Raw genomic sequence first — 18,070 nt, forward strand, 5'->3', positions numbered from 1 at the left:
AGTAATAATGTGAGGTAATAATAGTCATCATTCGGATGGTATACTGGTGAATAATTATAGCCATTATTCTCTAGGCATAGTTACGAACCGAGCTATGTAAGTGGCGAGGAAGTTATATTTCGATGTAATAACAGCTTATTGTCAATAGTATATTTATTCTAAAACAAGTTGCAGAATGAGCTTCTATTCCAATACGAATGCGAAATTCGAAAAGGAGCGAATTTTCGAACGCATGAGTGTTGGAATTGCCTTCTGCAATGAGTATTAGACGATATTTTGTCTATTTCAGTCAAGTTCTTTGAAATATTGTCGAAATTCAATGAAAAATTCGGATTACCTATATATCCTAGTGACTTTTGTATTGTATCTTGGCAGTTGGTGTGACTGTTACGAAAATTGACAGATTACGGAATTTGAATCGTACGTTTCGAATTTTGAAATTATTTATAATTACACATTAAATTCGTGAGAAGTGTCTGACGAAATCGATTCAACACCACCAGAATTAGGAGAAATTGCGAATAATGTTGCGAATCATTTCACTATATACAAATCATATTATATTGACAATTGACGTGTGTTGAAATTTGATAGGAGCGGAAGTCAGTGTAGACAACCACAAAACTAAAATATAACTGAAAAACAATGCTGTAATGAGTTCATTACAGCACTATCTTTAGTACTGTAATGAACTTATTACAATACTGAAATAGAGAAATAATTTACTTCATCTATCATTGTATTTATGTATTTGAGATTTTCCAAGAAAAAATAATAATATAACAATAACATAATAATCTAGTAAAATATGTGAATTGAACTTTTAGTTCAACAATTTCAAAGTCAAATGTGGACAAAACAAACTACATCAAATTTGAATCCTTCTTGGAGAATAGTTCTTTTGAGACACTTTTTGTTACATTCTATAGATATTTCATCTGAACGAGATTTACTCCAAAACTGAAAGGATTTCATAACGATAAATGAGGTACTAGACTAGACGAATGTCGTTGATGATCTAACATCAAGAGGCACATCAGTTGCCTCTAGAATTAGTATTCTAGAGCCATGTTATACGATTGAGTTATCATGGTAGCTGATATAAATTCATGTCTGAATTTCAAATGAGGCAGAAACTCATTTTGAATCCTCTATCTTGCTGATGTGCAACTCATATCGGTATAATCACATTCAATCTAATATGAAGCTGTCCTATAGATATTATCCTGTTCAAATTTAGAGGGAATTCTCAAAAAATCTCATTGAAAGCTGATTCAGAATACACAAAACATAATATAGATTGAAGTTCGATTCGTATTTCTCAGATTTCTTTTGAAGCAGATTTGAGGTTATATATTCTATTGAAATGATCTTCGTATTGATGATTAATGTAGATAATGAATTTGATGTCGTTTAGTACGTACCAAAAAAATTAAGTAGATTTTTCTGCTTGGTGCATAAAAACTACTTTCTTCACTTCACTTACTTCAGTAATTCAAAATGAGATGTGGCAATTCCAATCGACAAAAAGTTATACTGGTGGACGAAAAAAGTACAGGATATTTTTGTTTTAGTTTTGATGGAAAATGAAGACATTAAGGATAAGGTCTTTTGGACTGCAGCATTATCGACCCCACCTAGTGTTACCTCTGACGGTTGAGCATCGGCGGCAAAGATTACAGTGGTGAAGAGAACGTCAACACTGGAATGTGGAATGGCATCAGGTCTTCTTTTCTGAAGAATCTCGATTCTCCTTGGGTGCACATGATGTCCGAACAAGGGTTAGACGACGTCGGGGAGAAAGACGTGAACTTCAGTTTGATGTTGAGCGTCATGTACACCGGACAGTAGGCGTTATGGCATGGGGTGCTATTGTACAAACAAGTAGGCCACCTTAAGTTTTCATTTGAGGTAACATGACAGCTTTGCGTTACCTTCTAGAAATAGTGGAGCCATATGTTTTCTCTACCCAACTGGTTCGAGAATCCAATTTTTCAGCAAGATAATGCCCGATCTCATGTTGCCAGAGTTATTTTAAACTTTTTGAAGCCACCCATGTGAATCTTTTGCCATTGCCGCCCAGATCCCCCGATATTTCGCCCATAGAGCATGTTTGGGACATCATGGGTAGAAGGCTTGGAAATTTATCCCAGCCCCCACGGACTTTTGGTACAGGTAGCTTGGAATAGTATCGCTCAAGAAGAAGAAGACCATCTTATTGCATCAATGTCCTTCGTTTTTTTCTCCAAATTTCAATTATTTTCTCCTCGCTATACTATCTATGTTTTACCAAAAAAATTTAAAATTTAAACAGCTCCTTCTGGGTGTTGCAGTTACTTTGTCAGTTATTATATTGAAAATTATTTCTTTAGGTATAGCCAGGAAGGTGGAAGATTCCTAGGAGGCGACGGACAGGCCAAAGGATACCGATGAAGAGGACCAGAGTGTCGACGAGGACATGACCGAACTCCATCCTTCTGATATTTTAAATATTCGAGATTGATTGAGAATACATACTGAGAGGGTAGTTTTCTATGCTCCTCTGATAGGCTGAAGTAGGGATGATATTTCTTGATATACAAAAAATAGAAAGCGAAAAAACTTCGAAGCGTGTTCGTTAAAATCGATACTCGAGTCTGAATTTTTTGTCGTACGAAAAACCGAAAACTTCCACATACTCAGCTCCACAACTTTGGTGTGTAATAAATACGAATTTAAAGAGATCCCCTTCAAAGAAAGACCATACCCGTAGATCACTATCGCTACATTAAAGTTGACATGGAATTTCCATTTGAAAACACGATCGCTTCCATCCAAACATCGACTTAATTCCTAGAGATAATATCTAGATTTATCTTTTATGGTTTCGGCCTCTGAAATAATGTTTCTTTTCCAACTTCTTGAATCGAATTTAGCGTAACAAAAACATAGGCGTCTCGCGGCTCGTACGTAACAAAGCCTTTGCGTGTATTCGAGTCTCTTATCGAACACAAAAGCTGTCTAATCTTCTGATTTGGTTCGATCAAATACGTAAATATTCGATGGTGGGATTTTCTTTGTGGTGTGGCGTACAGCGGGGATCATCAATTATCAGGGAAATTCAGGTTCCACCCACACGTTCTATTTAACCCAAGTAAATGTTTGGAGTCTTATTCAATTATTTCTGGCCTTACTTTCGAGTGGTTCATATTTTATTGGTGGGGAATCAATGAAGAAAAACTCGATAGAAGTCGTGTTTGATTTGGGTGGTAATAGAATATTTACTTCTGTACGAGGGAAAAGTTAAATGAGATTGTTTTTCGACCAGTATTATAGAATTGAGAGGGAATACCACCTCGTGGCTTTTCGCCTATCAGTATACATTAGGTATCCATTCATTTCCCTTCTAGCGCTCCTGCGAAAACCATATTTTGTACGGTGTACGAAGTTGTATATTCACTTTATCTTCTTTCTCTTTACGAAGCATATACTAACTCACAAAGAAATTGCAACACCCAGAAGAAGCTGTTTAAAATAAAATTTTTTTGGTGATGTAAGGATAAATGATTGCAACTGGAGAAAAAATCGTGAAGGTTTTTTCATGTGAATAATTTTTGTTACTTAGAATATCGTTGTCGTTTTTTAAAAGTGTTTTAAAGTACACAACAAACCAGCTGTTCGAGAAGATCCAAAGTCGATGTTTAGTTGTTGATAAAATGCCTAGAGCAGGTGTACGCGGAATTTATCGCCAGCTAAGTGAATTAGAAAGAGGTCGAATTATTCGTCTACGGGAGGCGGGGTTGTCATTTCGATAAATCGCTAACCGTATGAACAGAAATGAAACTACTGTTATGAGATGTTGTCAAGCGTGGTTTGATAATGCTCTAAATCGAAGAAGAGTAGGCACTGTACGTCGAAGGGGCACAATTGGAGTTCAAGATGGATGTCTAAGACATATACTGGCTACTGCATTATATTTTGTTTATTAAGAAGTCACGTACATCTCACGCCTCTGTGATTATATGTTTATACCCTGTAGCTTATAAAATAAACCATTTTATTATTATTATTATAGCCATTAGAGACCGATTTGGGACACTTCGATCTTTGGCTGATAAATGGTTAGGAGAACAAGGCCATCCTGTAACTGTCCGAGCGGTTTACCGCCGTATAAGGTCTTTTGGACTCCAGCATTATCGACCCCATCTTCTTTTACCTCTGACGGTTGAGCATCGCCAGCAACGATTACAGTGGTGCAGAGAACGTCAACATTGGAATGTGGAATGGCATCAGGTCGTCTTTTCTGATGAATATCGATTCTCCTTAGGTGCACATGATGGCCGAAGAAGGGTTAGACGCCGTCGGGGAGAAAGACGTGAACCTCAGTTTGATGTAGGCCAACTTTGAAATTTCAAAGTTGGGTCTTTTATCTCGTATAAGGCCCTTTTGCACCTGAAATCTGATGGGCTCAATCGATTCAACGAGAAGAATTACTAAGGACCTCAGTATCAAAATTTGAATTTTTGCATCCTGATCTGAATGAACGCCCCCGGATTTTTTAACAAAAAAAGCTGCATAGGTCCCAAAAAAGGACGAAAAAAGTTTGTTTTCAACCAATTCGGATCTTAAATTTCCCGCTGAATCCAAATCTGCAATTAAAAAGATGGGTTTGCATTTGAAATTTCAAAGTTGGTCCTCATATCTTGTATAAGTCCCTTTTGGGTCCAAAATCTGATGGGCCCATTCAATTCTCGGGCAAAATTACTAAAGACCCCAGTATCAAAATTCCGATTTTCCAACTGTGTGCGAAATAAATTCACCGTTTCCAGACTTTTGAACCACCCGGTAGAACACAAGAAAAGGATATTCAATATTTATCGCCAAATTGAGGTAACATATTTGTTTGTTATGAATATACTACTACGTTCACCAAATGTAAGGGAGAATCTGAGTTCATACTGTTTCTTTCAATATAATAGTTCATTTCTAAGGTAAAAATGGGATCTCACGATTAGAAAATCTTCAGTATTATGGTTTCCGTTGGTGGCATAGCTCAATCTGTCATCTGGGCCGAATCGAAAAATATGGTAACAGTAAAAAGTGCTTCATTAGACTTCAAGAATCTACTGTTGAAGTTGAAAAATCTATATGGACAAACAAAGATTCCCTGAACATCAGCAGGGTGTTAACGATTATTCTAAAATTTCCTGTTCATAGCATCGTCAGAACCACAGAAAATTTGAGCAGGATATCGAAAAGAATAACGAAAGCACTGAGTGTTTTTAGGTTATCGTTCATTTATGCGATAATGGAGACTAAGTGAATTAACAATTGGCACATGAGTGAATGAGCGCTTTAAAGCTACTGACGCAAGTGTTTTTTCCATTTTCCTTCTTTTCAGTGTTTATACAGCGGTCACCCATCCAGATATTGATATCGTCAATCACCGCATATATTCCAGACCAATATTTATTATTTCCATCGAAAATTTCCCGATGACCAATATAACCTCATATCTTCGCACAGAACTCCATCAAAATCCCCGAGATATTCCATAAAAATTCCCTGCCGAACCCAAAACGACTCGCGAAAACTCCGAGATCAATTTCCACCCCTCCTTTTTCGCACCAACTTCCGATCGTTTATCTCCGGGTTTTCTCTCAAAGCAGTGATAAAACTACTCCTATCCTAATTGAAGCACTAACAATTCCGAAATTCCACAGCCCCCATTATCGTGATGCAAGGGCGTGCGGGGATCGAAGTCGGCCTCTTCGTTGTTGATTATTTTTTCGCCCCGAAGTGGTAAAGTTTGAGCGATATTCTCCTCCGGAACGCAATTAGTCTAAATGGCGGCAGTTACACGCGAATTCGAAACTACGCTTTTCTATTAAAAGCGCAGTTTTCCCTGATTTTCCCGGTGTAGGAAACCGCGATTACAACGTTTTTAGGGGATGCGGTTTGGCCATCTCCTGCGAATCGAGTAATTCGGGAAATTGGGGAGAAGTTTCGGTCCGTTGCCTAGGTGGGGGGGTTGGTTTTTCCGATAGCTATCGGGGGTAGATGGGAAATTCCGCGGGGTGGGTTTTTCCGACGGTAATTACATGTGAATTCGACGGTGGGTTTTCACTTAGGAAAAACGCTTTTAGGCTGTTACCGCATTTTGGCAATCTGAAGTAACTGGGAGTGTATGGAGTGTCTGAATTGAGATAGAATGTTCATTCATCCGCCATATGCACCCTTGCAGGCGTCATTTTCGGATAATTTGTTCTTTAAAACAATATCTGTGAAATTCAAAAAATGAGGTATTCTGGCTGAATGCATCTCTGTTGAGAAGACCCACAGATATTAATATTTGCTATGTTGTCAATTCTCAAAATTAAGAATTGAAGCTACTTTAAAAAATGAGGAAAGCACTACCATAAGATCAGCAGCTTTTGATTGCTCGTCATTCATAGGCAATTTCAATCTTTAGAGACCACATATGTAACTATAAACAATGTAATGTGGTTTTCAAGGGCGCAATTGACTCAAACGATTTGACTTTCCTCATTTTTTCAATATTTTTCATGAATTATCTATGGTTCTGACGAAGCTTTGGGTCATTCATTATACACACATTGTCAGAAGTCTTGGCCCCCTATCAATTCTCAACTAGTTCTTCATTATCTCATCACTCAATTAAAAACAATAAACCAGCAATAAATGTTTCTTGTTGGTGAGAATACAAATCTATTAGAAGTTATTCTGTTCTCAGCGAATAACGAGAGTTGTAATATTGAGAATATGCTGTGAAAAATGCCGGGACATCCAATTTCTCAGTTTGACCAGGTAAGAATAGTAGCCCCCAACATCGAGAAGATTGGTCGAACCTCCAGATTGAGCAATACTTGCATATTTCACGGATTTCAGTAATGCCCTTTTCCAGGAAACCGGCAACGTTGCCTGAAGACCGGTGCCTGATCTACCCAGAGTATCTGCAAGGGAAGACCATTTATCGCAAATTTTACTCGAAGGAATCGAACGGTATCTGTAACAGCACTTCGAAGTAATTTATTGAGGACCTATAGACTGGTAGTCTCAACCAGTACCATAAGGACACGGTTGCACTTCTCAATTTCAAGGGCAAGAAGACCTTTAAGAGTACCTCGGCAATCACCTGGACATAGAGCCACCTGTCGGCAATGGGCAGAACACCACCAAGACAGGCTTCTACCACAATGGCCCATCGTACTTCTTTTGGACGAGTCACGATTCGGTTCACCAAGTAATAGTCGATAAAAAAAGGTTTGGAGTGGTTCAGGCAGACTGGAGCCATCCGGGAAGTTGTGCCCTTTCAAGGGGCAATAATGTTCGGTCGTCGTACTCCTTTCATTATCGTTGAACGAACAATGACTGGTGCCATCTACGTAGAAAACATCAATCAACCAATTCCTCTGCGCAATGAATTTGGAGATAATTTCATTTATCAGGCTGATAACGCCGTATACGAAGGGTTTAAAACATTTTTCAAAAGAACAATATCCAGAGAATGAACTGGCCAGCAAATTCACCAGATATGAAAATCAATTAAGCACGATCTGGGAGAGCAATATCAAATCACCAAAACTCACCTCCAACATTGTAGGAATTGAGTTTGGCCTTTCAAGTAGAATATTAGAATAAAATTTTAATTTATTTATTTATTATTAGAATGGAACCATATGCCCGAAAATTTTATTAATGCCTTGATTTGTGGGATGCATAGACATATTGGGCAGTTGATTAAAAGAAGAGGTGGTGATACGGACTCATTTTGACTCATCCTGCATGAAGCAAAGAGTAACAGAGAAAGATTTTCTATCGAATAAATTGGAGTTGTAATAGAGGAACATATTCATCTCATTTCCAGAACATAGATTGTTTGTTTCTTGAGAAACCTATAGGAGAGCCAAGACTTCTGACGATGTGTGTAAAATCAGAATTTGTTAGGTGTTTATTGATGAAGAGTTGGGGGAACAGCAGAAGCTATGTTACTTTAATGTCCTTACGGAAAATATTCGATACACGAAACATTTCGGAATGGGCAGGGATGTGATGACGTCGACGCTGACAGTCACCGTCAACCAGCGTCAAGTTGAGCTAGTAGGTTCACTTGAAGAAAAACCAGTGCTCCAGATTTTCGTGTGTAACGTCGTTCTGATCTGCGTCAACTGAGTATGTTTCTACCTTTATTGAGCGAAGGCTTAGAGTATAGCCATAGAGATAGGATAGAGGAACTAATAACAAACAGAAGTTGGAAAATCTCGTTTAGCAAAATCATAAAATGATCAATTTCCGTCACTCTCTCAACTGTATGTACAGTGCATCCCATTTTGGGTGAGACAGCCAGGTTTCTCGCTTGTTATTTAAGATAGAGCCTTGCGGTTTTCACGATCCTGTCCTACTTTTTCGTGAAACTCAAGTTGGTCTAATCAGATTGTGCATAACTGTTTCCGTTCAAAAGATACAGGGTGATTTTGGAAATTGATACTTTTCGGACCCCTTCTTCATCTCCGAAGTTATTAGAAATAATGCTGAGGTAAACACTACGTCTGAATCAGAATTCTGTGTAGAATCCAGTGGCGTACTCAATATTTTTTTTCGGGGTATGGTTTTGAAGATTCAACACAAACTTATGTTTTTTTTAATGGAACACCATGTGTATCATTACTTCGTTGAATTCGTTATTTTTTTCCCTTCAAAATGATATATGACACTATGTAGGTAGGATGTTCAGAAATGTTAAAAAAACACTAAAACATCAAATAATGATGATTTTTTGTTAATGGGCAATGGATTTCCCATAGAAAAGAAGAATCAATAATGATAACAATAATTTATAGCGATGACAGCTAGATCAAATTGGTTTTTTTCCTCCAATGCCTACTTGATAAAACAATGCCCCCAAATGCATAGTAGCCATAATAACAACAAGGATGTTTGTGTCATCAATGACCTACTACTTTTAAAAATCGAAAGTACTAATCCTCTTATTGAAACATAGGAAATTCATGGCCCATTTACAAAAAGTCATCATTATTTGACGTTTTAGTTTTTTTTTAACATTTCTGAACATCCTACCTACATAGTATCATATATCATTTCGAAGGGAAAAAAATAACGAATTCAACGAAGTAATGATATATAGGGTGTTCCATTAAAAAAAATATAGGTTTGTGTTGAATCTTCAAAACCATACCCCGAAAAAAAATATTGAGTACGCCACTGGATTCTACGCAGAATTCTTATTCAGACGTAGTTTTCAGCTCAGCATTATTTCCAATAACTTCGGAGATAAAGAAGGGGTCCGAAAAGTATCAATTTCCAAAATCACCCTGTATCTTTTGAACGGAAACAGTTATGCAGAATCTGATTAAAACAACTTGAGTTTCACGAAAAAGTAGGACAGGAATGTGAAAACCGCAAGGCTCTATCTTAAATAACAAGCGAGAAACCTGGCTGTCTCACCCAAAATGGGATGCACTGTACAGCTTCAAGTATTGAACTTTCATGCTAATACCAAAAAGATAGAAGCTTCGTAGATCGCTGACATTAAAACCAGCCCTGCTCCACCGCTTCCCTAACCCCTAAAAATTGAATTTTCCTCGGACTGATAGCTTCGAAGCCTCATGTGCTACATCTCCTCCAGTTTATATTTTGGGCGCTATTAGGAGCAAACGTATTTTCCCTGACGACGAGTAAGTGGATAATGCCAAATTGGGCATCTGCCTTCCGGAGCCTGTAATTTATCTTTCGCGTTTTACAATAACGCGACATGTTGTAGACAATTTGCCTTATAATTCAGGGGTCCTTGACATGTTCGCAGGTACCGGGGGGAATTGCGAAGGTTATCCCTTTGTTCGATATCTTTCGTTTCCGGATTTCCGGAGTCCAATCATAAAAAGTTATGAAACTCATTACGAGAAAAATTTCCTTTCGCTCAGGTGTCGGTGGTGCCGTCAAGCAGATGTTCGACGCTGTTGATTATAAAGTTGATTATATCTGGAGTTGTTTGCATCCCTTATTCGTTAGTAGGAGCGAGAAATTTCGTGCGACGCTTTTTTTTATTTTTATTTTGGGATGAATACTTTTGGGAGTGGTCGTTATTTGCTTGGTGTAAGGTCAGTTTTCGATCAAACGGTCTCTTATTTATAATATTTAGAATTACGGTTGTTTCAAAACAAAATTTCGTTATCAGTTTTTCGTGTCATGTGAAGTTTTAGGTGTACAACTTTGCTTCCGCCGTTTTGCTATAGATGGCTTCTCGTCATTTGCGGGAGGTTTTAATTTTCTGCTTTAATATGAAGAAATCTGCGGCTGAAGCTCATTGAATGCTCTCAAATACCTATGGTGAGGCAGTTATTAGTGAAAAAACCTGCCGAGAGTGGTTTTAACGCTTCAAAAACGGTGATTTTGACGTCTAAGACCAGCTTGGCAGTAGAACAAGAAAGGTTTCCGGAGTTTAAGCCAGCGTTTGTTTGCTTGTGAACAGCTGTTTGCGAGGCGAAAACGGAAGGGATTCCTGCAGTGCCTGGAGATGAAAAATGGGCTCATTACAATAATCCCAAGCGCAGAAAATCATGGGGATATCCCGGCCAAGCTGCAACGTCGACAGCCAAACCGAATATTCACGGTTTGCTTGACCAACTTGGCGTAGTGTACTATGATTTGTTGAAACCGACTGAAACAATCACAGGCGACCGTTATCGAACGCGTTTAAAGAAAAACGACATTAAAACGAGATACAAGATAAAGTAATTTTACAGCATGCAATCCTCGTCCTCATGCTGCACAAGTGATCAAAACTTACTTGGAAACGTTGGAATGGGAAGTCCCACCCCATCCGCTGTATTCTTCAGACGTTACTTCCTTGGACTATCAATGTTTTCGATCAATGGCACACGGCCTGGCTGACCAACACTTCCGGTCATATGAAGAAGTAAAAAATTGGATCGATTCGTGGATCGTTTCAAAAGATGACCAGTTTTTCAACGCGGGATTCGTACGCTGCTCGAAAGATGGGAGAACGTAGTGGCCAGCGATGGACAATACTTTGAATCATAAATGTATAACAAGTTTTATACAATAAAGCCTCCAATTTCGTAGAAACACGGCGGAAGCAAAGTTGTACGCCTACGTACAATTTTCAATATGATTGAAGTGAGGTGTAGTTTTATATGAAAACTGTTTGCAGACATTTGAGCAGATGATATGAGCGATAAATGTTGATGAGACTTTTTCAGTTGAAAACATGCATTTCTTTCCAAATTAAAGCGTTCGCGGGCCCATGTTTATAGGACATTTTCTTCTGAAAATTATCCAAACAATCTCTCATTTTCCTTTGTAGCTTCAATCCAGGAACACCCTGTGCGTTTTTTTCAAACAAAAATCAGCAATCAACCAAACCATCGAATACGCAATCACCATCGCATAAAACCAACAGACCCCTCTCTTAAAGAACCAAACGCTTAATCACCAAAAAAAAACCCGTCCAACAAAAGGAAGAATTATGGAGAAACATTCAGATTGGCCACGAAAACAGCCGATTTATTACTGCACCCCTTCACCCTCCCGCCCCTAACCACCGAATAGACAATTAGAGTTCGCAACCTCAATTAAGGACTTCCAAAACGTTAATTCACAATATCGAGGCCCTCGAACGGCGGCTCGGGATATTGTTTTAACAAAATTAAAATTAATAAAGTTTAATATCACTCCCAAAAACGAACATAATGGATTTTAATTGATTCGCCGGCAGAAATTACTATTCAAAATTGCCGGTTCCTTCCTTGCCGGCTACCGCCCTGAGAAAAACTTGAAGTGGGGGTAAGGGTGGGGGGAATGAAAATTAGATAACTTTCTTCCAGGGGTTCCGTTTTGTTAAAGTGGCGCGCTTTTGTACAGCCCTTATTGTAGTACGATGTCAACTATTCTTGAATTTCTTTGTCGTTTGTAATTACGCCCCATCTAGATGGCGCTGCTGATTCGATTGCCGTTTCCGTCTGCGCCCAGGTAATGTCATATAAGTGTCTCAATTTCATTGAAAGAGCGCGCTTGCAGAGGAAAAGTTTTAATTCTAATGGGAGGGTAGTTTTCGGCTGTATTGCTGCAGCGTAAGAAATGGCGAATTATAAGAATTCCTATAGCTGTACAAGTTATCGATTATACCTTTCTTAAAAGCATTATACAATTGCAATGCTTTTACGTCTTTACTGACGTCAGTTTGCGAGCTTTTACGCCTTTGTTTAGAAGCGCCTTACCACAGGTGCCACTACGTCATCCTAAAAAGCAGAAAAACCATCAAGAATTTCAAAGACGTCTTTTGTATGAATCTCCATTGGATCTTTGAGAAAAACAACAATATTTACGAAATCCCTAGTCGGGTTTTGATCATCAACGAATTCAATTGTAATCTAAATCAGTGAGTCAAACCTCAACGTTTCTAAGGATTCCCTGCTGAAAATTAGAAAAATACGGGCACATCATGATGAAATCATGCGACATTTTGGTGAGTTATATCGGATTAGACGTGGTATCGAATCGGTTCAGTTGGGTTAAATCATACCTAAGCGATAGATTTCATTTCGTCATTATACATGAAGCTTATTAGTTCATTTACAGGGTGAATCTGGAGTGCTTCAGGGTTCCCATTTGGGACCACTCCTTTTCATTTTATATATCAATGACGTCTGTAGATATTTTTTTCACGTGAACTTCGAAATTTGCACGGATGACATTTAAATGTATTTTGCATTCAGGAACTTAGATGATGACCAGAAGTTTCAGGATGATTTGGAAGGATTTTGTTGTTTATACTATTCGTCCTTGAATGTTAACAATTCCAAACATATAACATCATCTAAAAATATCAATATCGTGTGAGCGGTAAGAGGTAGTCGAAATAAATAGATCGTAGATGTCACGCAATGAGCTCAGGTATTTGTTAACATAACGCCATCGACATATTAGTCGATTTGTGTCTGCATCATAAAGTTATTCTCTATTAAACATGTCAGCTTACGAGCCAAATTCTCGTCATTCAATATGACAAAATTAGCGGCTGAGGCTCATCGAATACTATCAATGTCCATGGTGAGGTCGCTATTAGGGAAAGAACTTGCCGAGAGTGGTTTCAACGCTTCAAGAACTGTGATTTTGAGGTCGGTGACGGTGGAAGAGAGAAAGTTTTCGAAGATGCAGAATTGGAGGCAATACTTGATCAAGACTCGTGTTGAACGCAACAAGAATGGGAGGATCATTGGCAGTGATGCAACAAGCCATTTCAAAACGTCTGAAAGTCTTGGAAATGATTCAGAAACAAGGAAATTGGGTGACGTACGAGTTGAAGCTGAGAGATGTTGAACGGTTTTTGTTTGCTTGAGAACAGCTGCTTGCAATGCCAAGACGAAAGGGATTTCTGTATCTCATTGTATGTGGAGTCGAAAAATGGGTTCATTACAATAATCACAAGCGCAGAAAATCATGGGGATATCCCGCTTTGTTCCACGTCGATGGTAGAACCGAATATTCACGGTTCGAAGGTCATGTTAAGTATTTGGTGGGCCCAGCTCGGCGTAGTGTATTATGAGTTGTTAAAACAAACTGAAACGATCGCAAGCGAATTGGTTTCTCCTATTCATTCATTTATAATAAGCAGAATAATTATTATTTTCTGTATCTGCCTGTTGAAATCCAAGGTGTGGCACTTTGCTCTCCTAGTGTCAAGTCGTTTGGTGAGCTTGAAGTTTGTTTTCTGAATTTCTTATATATTCAGGTATTTATTTCAATATATTCTGAGTTAATATGAAACGTTGTATAATTATGGGACATAAGAAGTGCGTTCTTTGTGGAGAAACTCGCGAATTGAGTGAAATATCATATCACAGATATGTTTTCATTTCCGCGTCCTTCATGTCAAATTTGATAGTTCATGTTGGGGACAGAAGTTGCTTACCGAAAATGACATATGCTCCCTATATCTATGTTTATTACTCCTAGGCAAAAATAAATGAAAAAATATAGAGCTTTCTGTTCATAGATCGACCTTTCAAAACCATGTAACATACCGTCGACTAACCGACGTAATGCCTTCATGATGACATCGGTGGGACCGCAAATCAGATCTGCATTGATCGTAGGCGGCCCTGCCTTTCCACGTCTAGTAATTCACTGTCTCATGGGCCGAATCCTGCAAATCTGCATATCAAACATTGATTCACGGCCTGAATCCTACCGCAGTTCACCTCCGAATAGCAGCTGGCACGTGAGTGTCAATCCGAATTCAATTCAACAGTCAACAATCTCAAATCCAATTTAGTTAAGCACGCTTCTGCATCGATCTTTCGACATTTAAGAAGTGAAAAGTTCGTTGCCTTATTGTATTCTGACCTTAAGAATCTTGAAGTGCGTTCCTTTGGATAACTGTCAATTGTTTTAACTGACACCGACACGTTGTTGGTGCGGTGTGGCCTACCTCGGAATTAGGTTATAAATATCGGATATATATGAGTAGTTGGGTGGCGGTTACAAATTGTACATTTTTGAAGGGAATAGTTGAAATGAAGCCTCAAGTTGTATGACATAGGACTATGGTACCCTAGACTACGTATTTCAAATGCAACACCCAGTATATAATTACTTTGTTCGGTTTACTGTAATCTCTTTATTATTTTGTATCAATTTCCTCATCTCTATCTCTAACAGTGTTCTAGTAATTGATTGAGTCAATTCTATTTCCGCGAAAAGCATAGCTTCAACTAAGCATTCATTACTTCGTTACTTTGAATACTAGAAAGCTGAAATTTCGGGTAGAGTTTACCAATATCCCAAGTATCATTTACGTATAACCAAATACGCCCCTTATCATTAGTTGTTAAAAATCCGAGAGTTAACTGAGGTATCCACCAACTTTTCTACAATTGAAAAGCAAAATTGAAATCCCAAGTATTTCACGTTCGAGTTTTATAAACTTACTACGCGATTCAATTCATTCATTGAAAGACATTATCGAACAAAAAATAAATACAAATAATAAAATGGGAACATACAAATTATCTGTTACCATCATTGTGTGGTTTATATTGATTGAGCTATTAGAATTGTATTACTATGAATGTCACAATAGTGAAGATAATCACTGAATGGAATAAAATATGTATTCTTCTCTTACCTTATAAGTTTCTGTAGTGTCGATTCTCTGAGCATACAGCACTGCAATATTGGAGCTAAGATGGATATTTCGTCGTGGAAAGGTTTTCCAAATCCTCGCCCATGGTCCAAATGTATAGGAAAGGTATCGTTACCGAAAATTCTGAAAGGAGAATATAAAAATTTAGCTTCAAAACTAGGAAAATGACTATCAAAAATGAAGCACCTTCAAATGAAATGCAGTAATACATATAAAAATGAGTTTATCGCTCTAGATGTTCTTCATTCCGTTGCTTCAATTTTCTACTTTCCAGTCTTTCTCCAGTGGTTTATAATATTGAAATTTGAAACTGACGCATTCGCCATTTTGCGTCAAAAAGCGCCGGTAAAATATTTTGGTAAGATTATTTGTAAGGACATTCAATGCAATATTTTGGAAGGTTTTTAGTACAATTCAGGATTTATCAATTGCTTCGTGTGAAGGTGCTTGTCATAATGTTATCTTTCACCTGAACACTTTGAACCAACCATCCTCTATATACTTATGTACAAAAGCATATGTGTAGGCTTGGTTAATCGATCGTCTAGAGGTATGATTCGATTACCTGGCCTTTCGTCTTTTTCTCCGTGACTTTGTTGGATTTGTTATGATGAAACTCTTTTGAATTATTTACATCTATTTACAAAGCCACAATTATACAGTGAAAACTCAGTATTGAGAAGATCCTAATAGCGTCCTAATAACAAGTTTCTCACTACGGTACTGAATTTCGTCTTTAACTCTCGTTTAATTGATTACTCGAAACGTCTTCGTCGTACTTCAAGTTTTCGGTCGTCTCGTCTTTAACTTGTTCGCGACTCGTCTTAATCTAGTCCGCGAACCGTCTTTTCGTCTTACGTCTTAAGTTGACCGACCGAACTTGTCTCGTCTTTGATTTAAGTTGAACTGTACCGTCTGTACCCGTCTTCGGTTTAATCTTAACTGTACTCTCTGTCGATTGGAACTATCCTGTCTCGGTTTGACCACACCCTTAGGGGAAGGTACCATCCCCCTAGTCCAATAAGATTTTTGCCGTACCGCCCACAAAGATCTTCGCGGATTCCTGGGAATCGAATATTCTAGAAGGACTAGAGCCTGAGAAAACAGATGTAACCCATCTGGCATAATCGTCTTGTTCTGAAACTTTTCCCAACCCCATAACTCTTAAGTTTTACAATCGACATATGACATTCTTCGACACCCCGAAGAATAACACATCCTTTTCGCATTATGTACAATAACAATTCGTTCCCTGTAAATTCATTGAATTTGTCATGCCCTTGGCACTTGAAGAGACTAATATGTCTCCAAGCATCCGGTTGACCATCTCAATTATTTACAGGGAACAATAAACTGGATCCTACATATGTATCTATATAAACTAATATCTTATCTTATAAAATACATGCATAGTATATGAGGCTCCAGATCTAGTACCTCGATCTTTCATGGTTTTAAACACATTAACATTCTTCCCTTGAAACCCTAATGCATTAACGTATAGAATAAACGTCAACTCAGCTATTGAATGGTGTACACTCCATCACTTCCTATGAAGACTGATCACCACCATGTATCTTTTATACATCCCCATTTCACTTAGTCGAATTCACATCGATAATTTCATTTTTCGATAGACCACAATACCAAGTGCCAACTTCCGAATGAAAAGACTAACTACTTAGAGGCCGATCAATCTCGAGAACTTTTAACGAGCTGAAAATTCGTCGGAAAGGTGCAAGCATGAAAATAGTGTGTATCAAAGACACCTACATAAAAGCTTCAATCATTTCAATTGGCTGTTTGGTAACTTTTAGGATTATAAAGAAAGTACAAAAAGAAAGGAAAAGAAGTACGATTTCCAAGTGTGTAATATCATACGATAATAATTATCTATCTGGTTAATGTATCAACAAAATTGCCATCAACATAACTATTGTCAAACAGAAGATTTCCACGCCCTTTCATAGGAATCATAATTGAAAGTAAACCCAGGAGAATGCATGTCATCGAGGGAGAGTAGCGATATACCGGTTTCACCCTTATTAGGGATCAGTAGTACCGCATAACTCAACCCAAGATGATTTATATTATTTATTTCAGGAGTATTACAATATTTTTATTATCGTTGGGGTAGGTTGAAGAAAACAGGACTCTTGCTGAAAAATATTAGAGAATGAACTGAGATATAGGGATCAAAACAACTGTTCAGACAGACTCAAGATAGAGAGAGATTTTCCATGTCAATGGATACTTATCTACTGACTGATCTATTCGACACAGAAGGCATTTTTATGTAGTTTGTTCCATCGGCAGTCGTACACTATACCAAAGCCAGGACAGCTCCATAAGCTCCTTCAGCTAAGACGACAAAAACTTTACGAAACTTTCTGTCTGCTGGAGACCTGAAGATCTTCATCAGCGAATTGTCTTTTGTCACAACTCCCATTGTTGGATGACTGCTCATAGTGGGTTTGTTCAAGACCACACTGAGTTTCTGGTCCAACAGGTTTTTGTCTTTGATGCAGTTGTTGTGAGCTCATCAGCCTTTTTATAACTTTTGATGCTACAGCGCCCTGGCACCTAAAGAATTGTGGCAATACCAGCAAAGCACTCATTATTGCTTTACTGTATGTTGCAATATTGATGTGAATTCCATTGGAGATTCATTTCAAAAACGCTCTAATAGACTTTCATAGACAGCAACTATTTTCACTTGTAGGATATGGGAGGGCCTTAATTTCACCCCATATACCTTTATACTAGCACTCTATGAAGATATCATTTGTATATCATGTGGATGACTATGTGTCCAATTGATTTATACAGTCCACGCCACTTCGCCAGTCACTTCAAAAGCCAGTTTGAAATGAAAAAATGCTTGGT

The 18,070-nt window shown here is 38.1% G+C and overlaps 1 protein-coding gene across 1 annotated transcript in view; it reads right to left on the reverse strand.

Annotated features, from left to right (window-relative positions):
- The window catches only part of LOC123682087 (extracellular serine/threonine protein CG31145), a 183,336-nt gene that overhangs the window by 17,955 nt on the left and 147,311 nt on the right, over positions 1 to 18,070 (reverse strand). The window contains exon 9 of the mRNA XM_045620483.1: positions 15,167 to 15,307. Within this exon, the coding sequence (XP_045476439.1) occupies positions 15,167 to 15,307 (141 nt within the window). The remainder of the gene's footprint in view (positions 1 to 15,166; positions 15,308 to 18,070) is intronic.

Source organism: Harmonia axyridis, chromosome 6, assembly GCF_914767665.1.
Source record: "Harmonia axyridis chromosome 6, icHarAxyr1.1, whole genome shotgun sequence".
Lineage (NCBI taxonomy): Eukaryota > Metazoa > Arthropoda > Insecta > Coleoptera > Coccinellidae > Harmonia > Harmonia axyridis.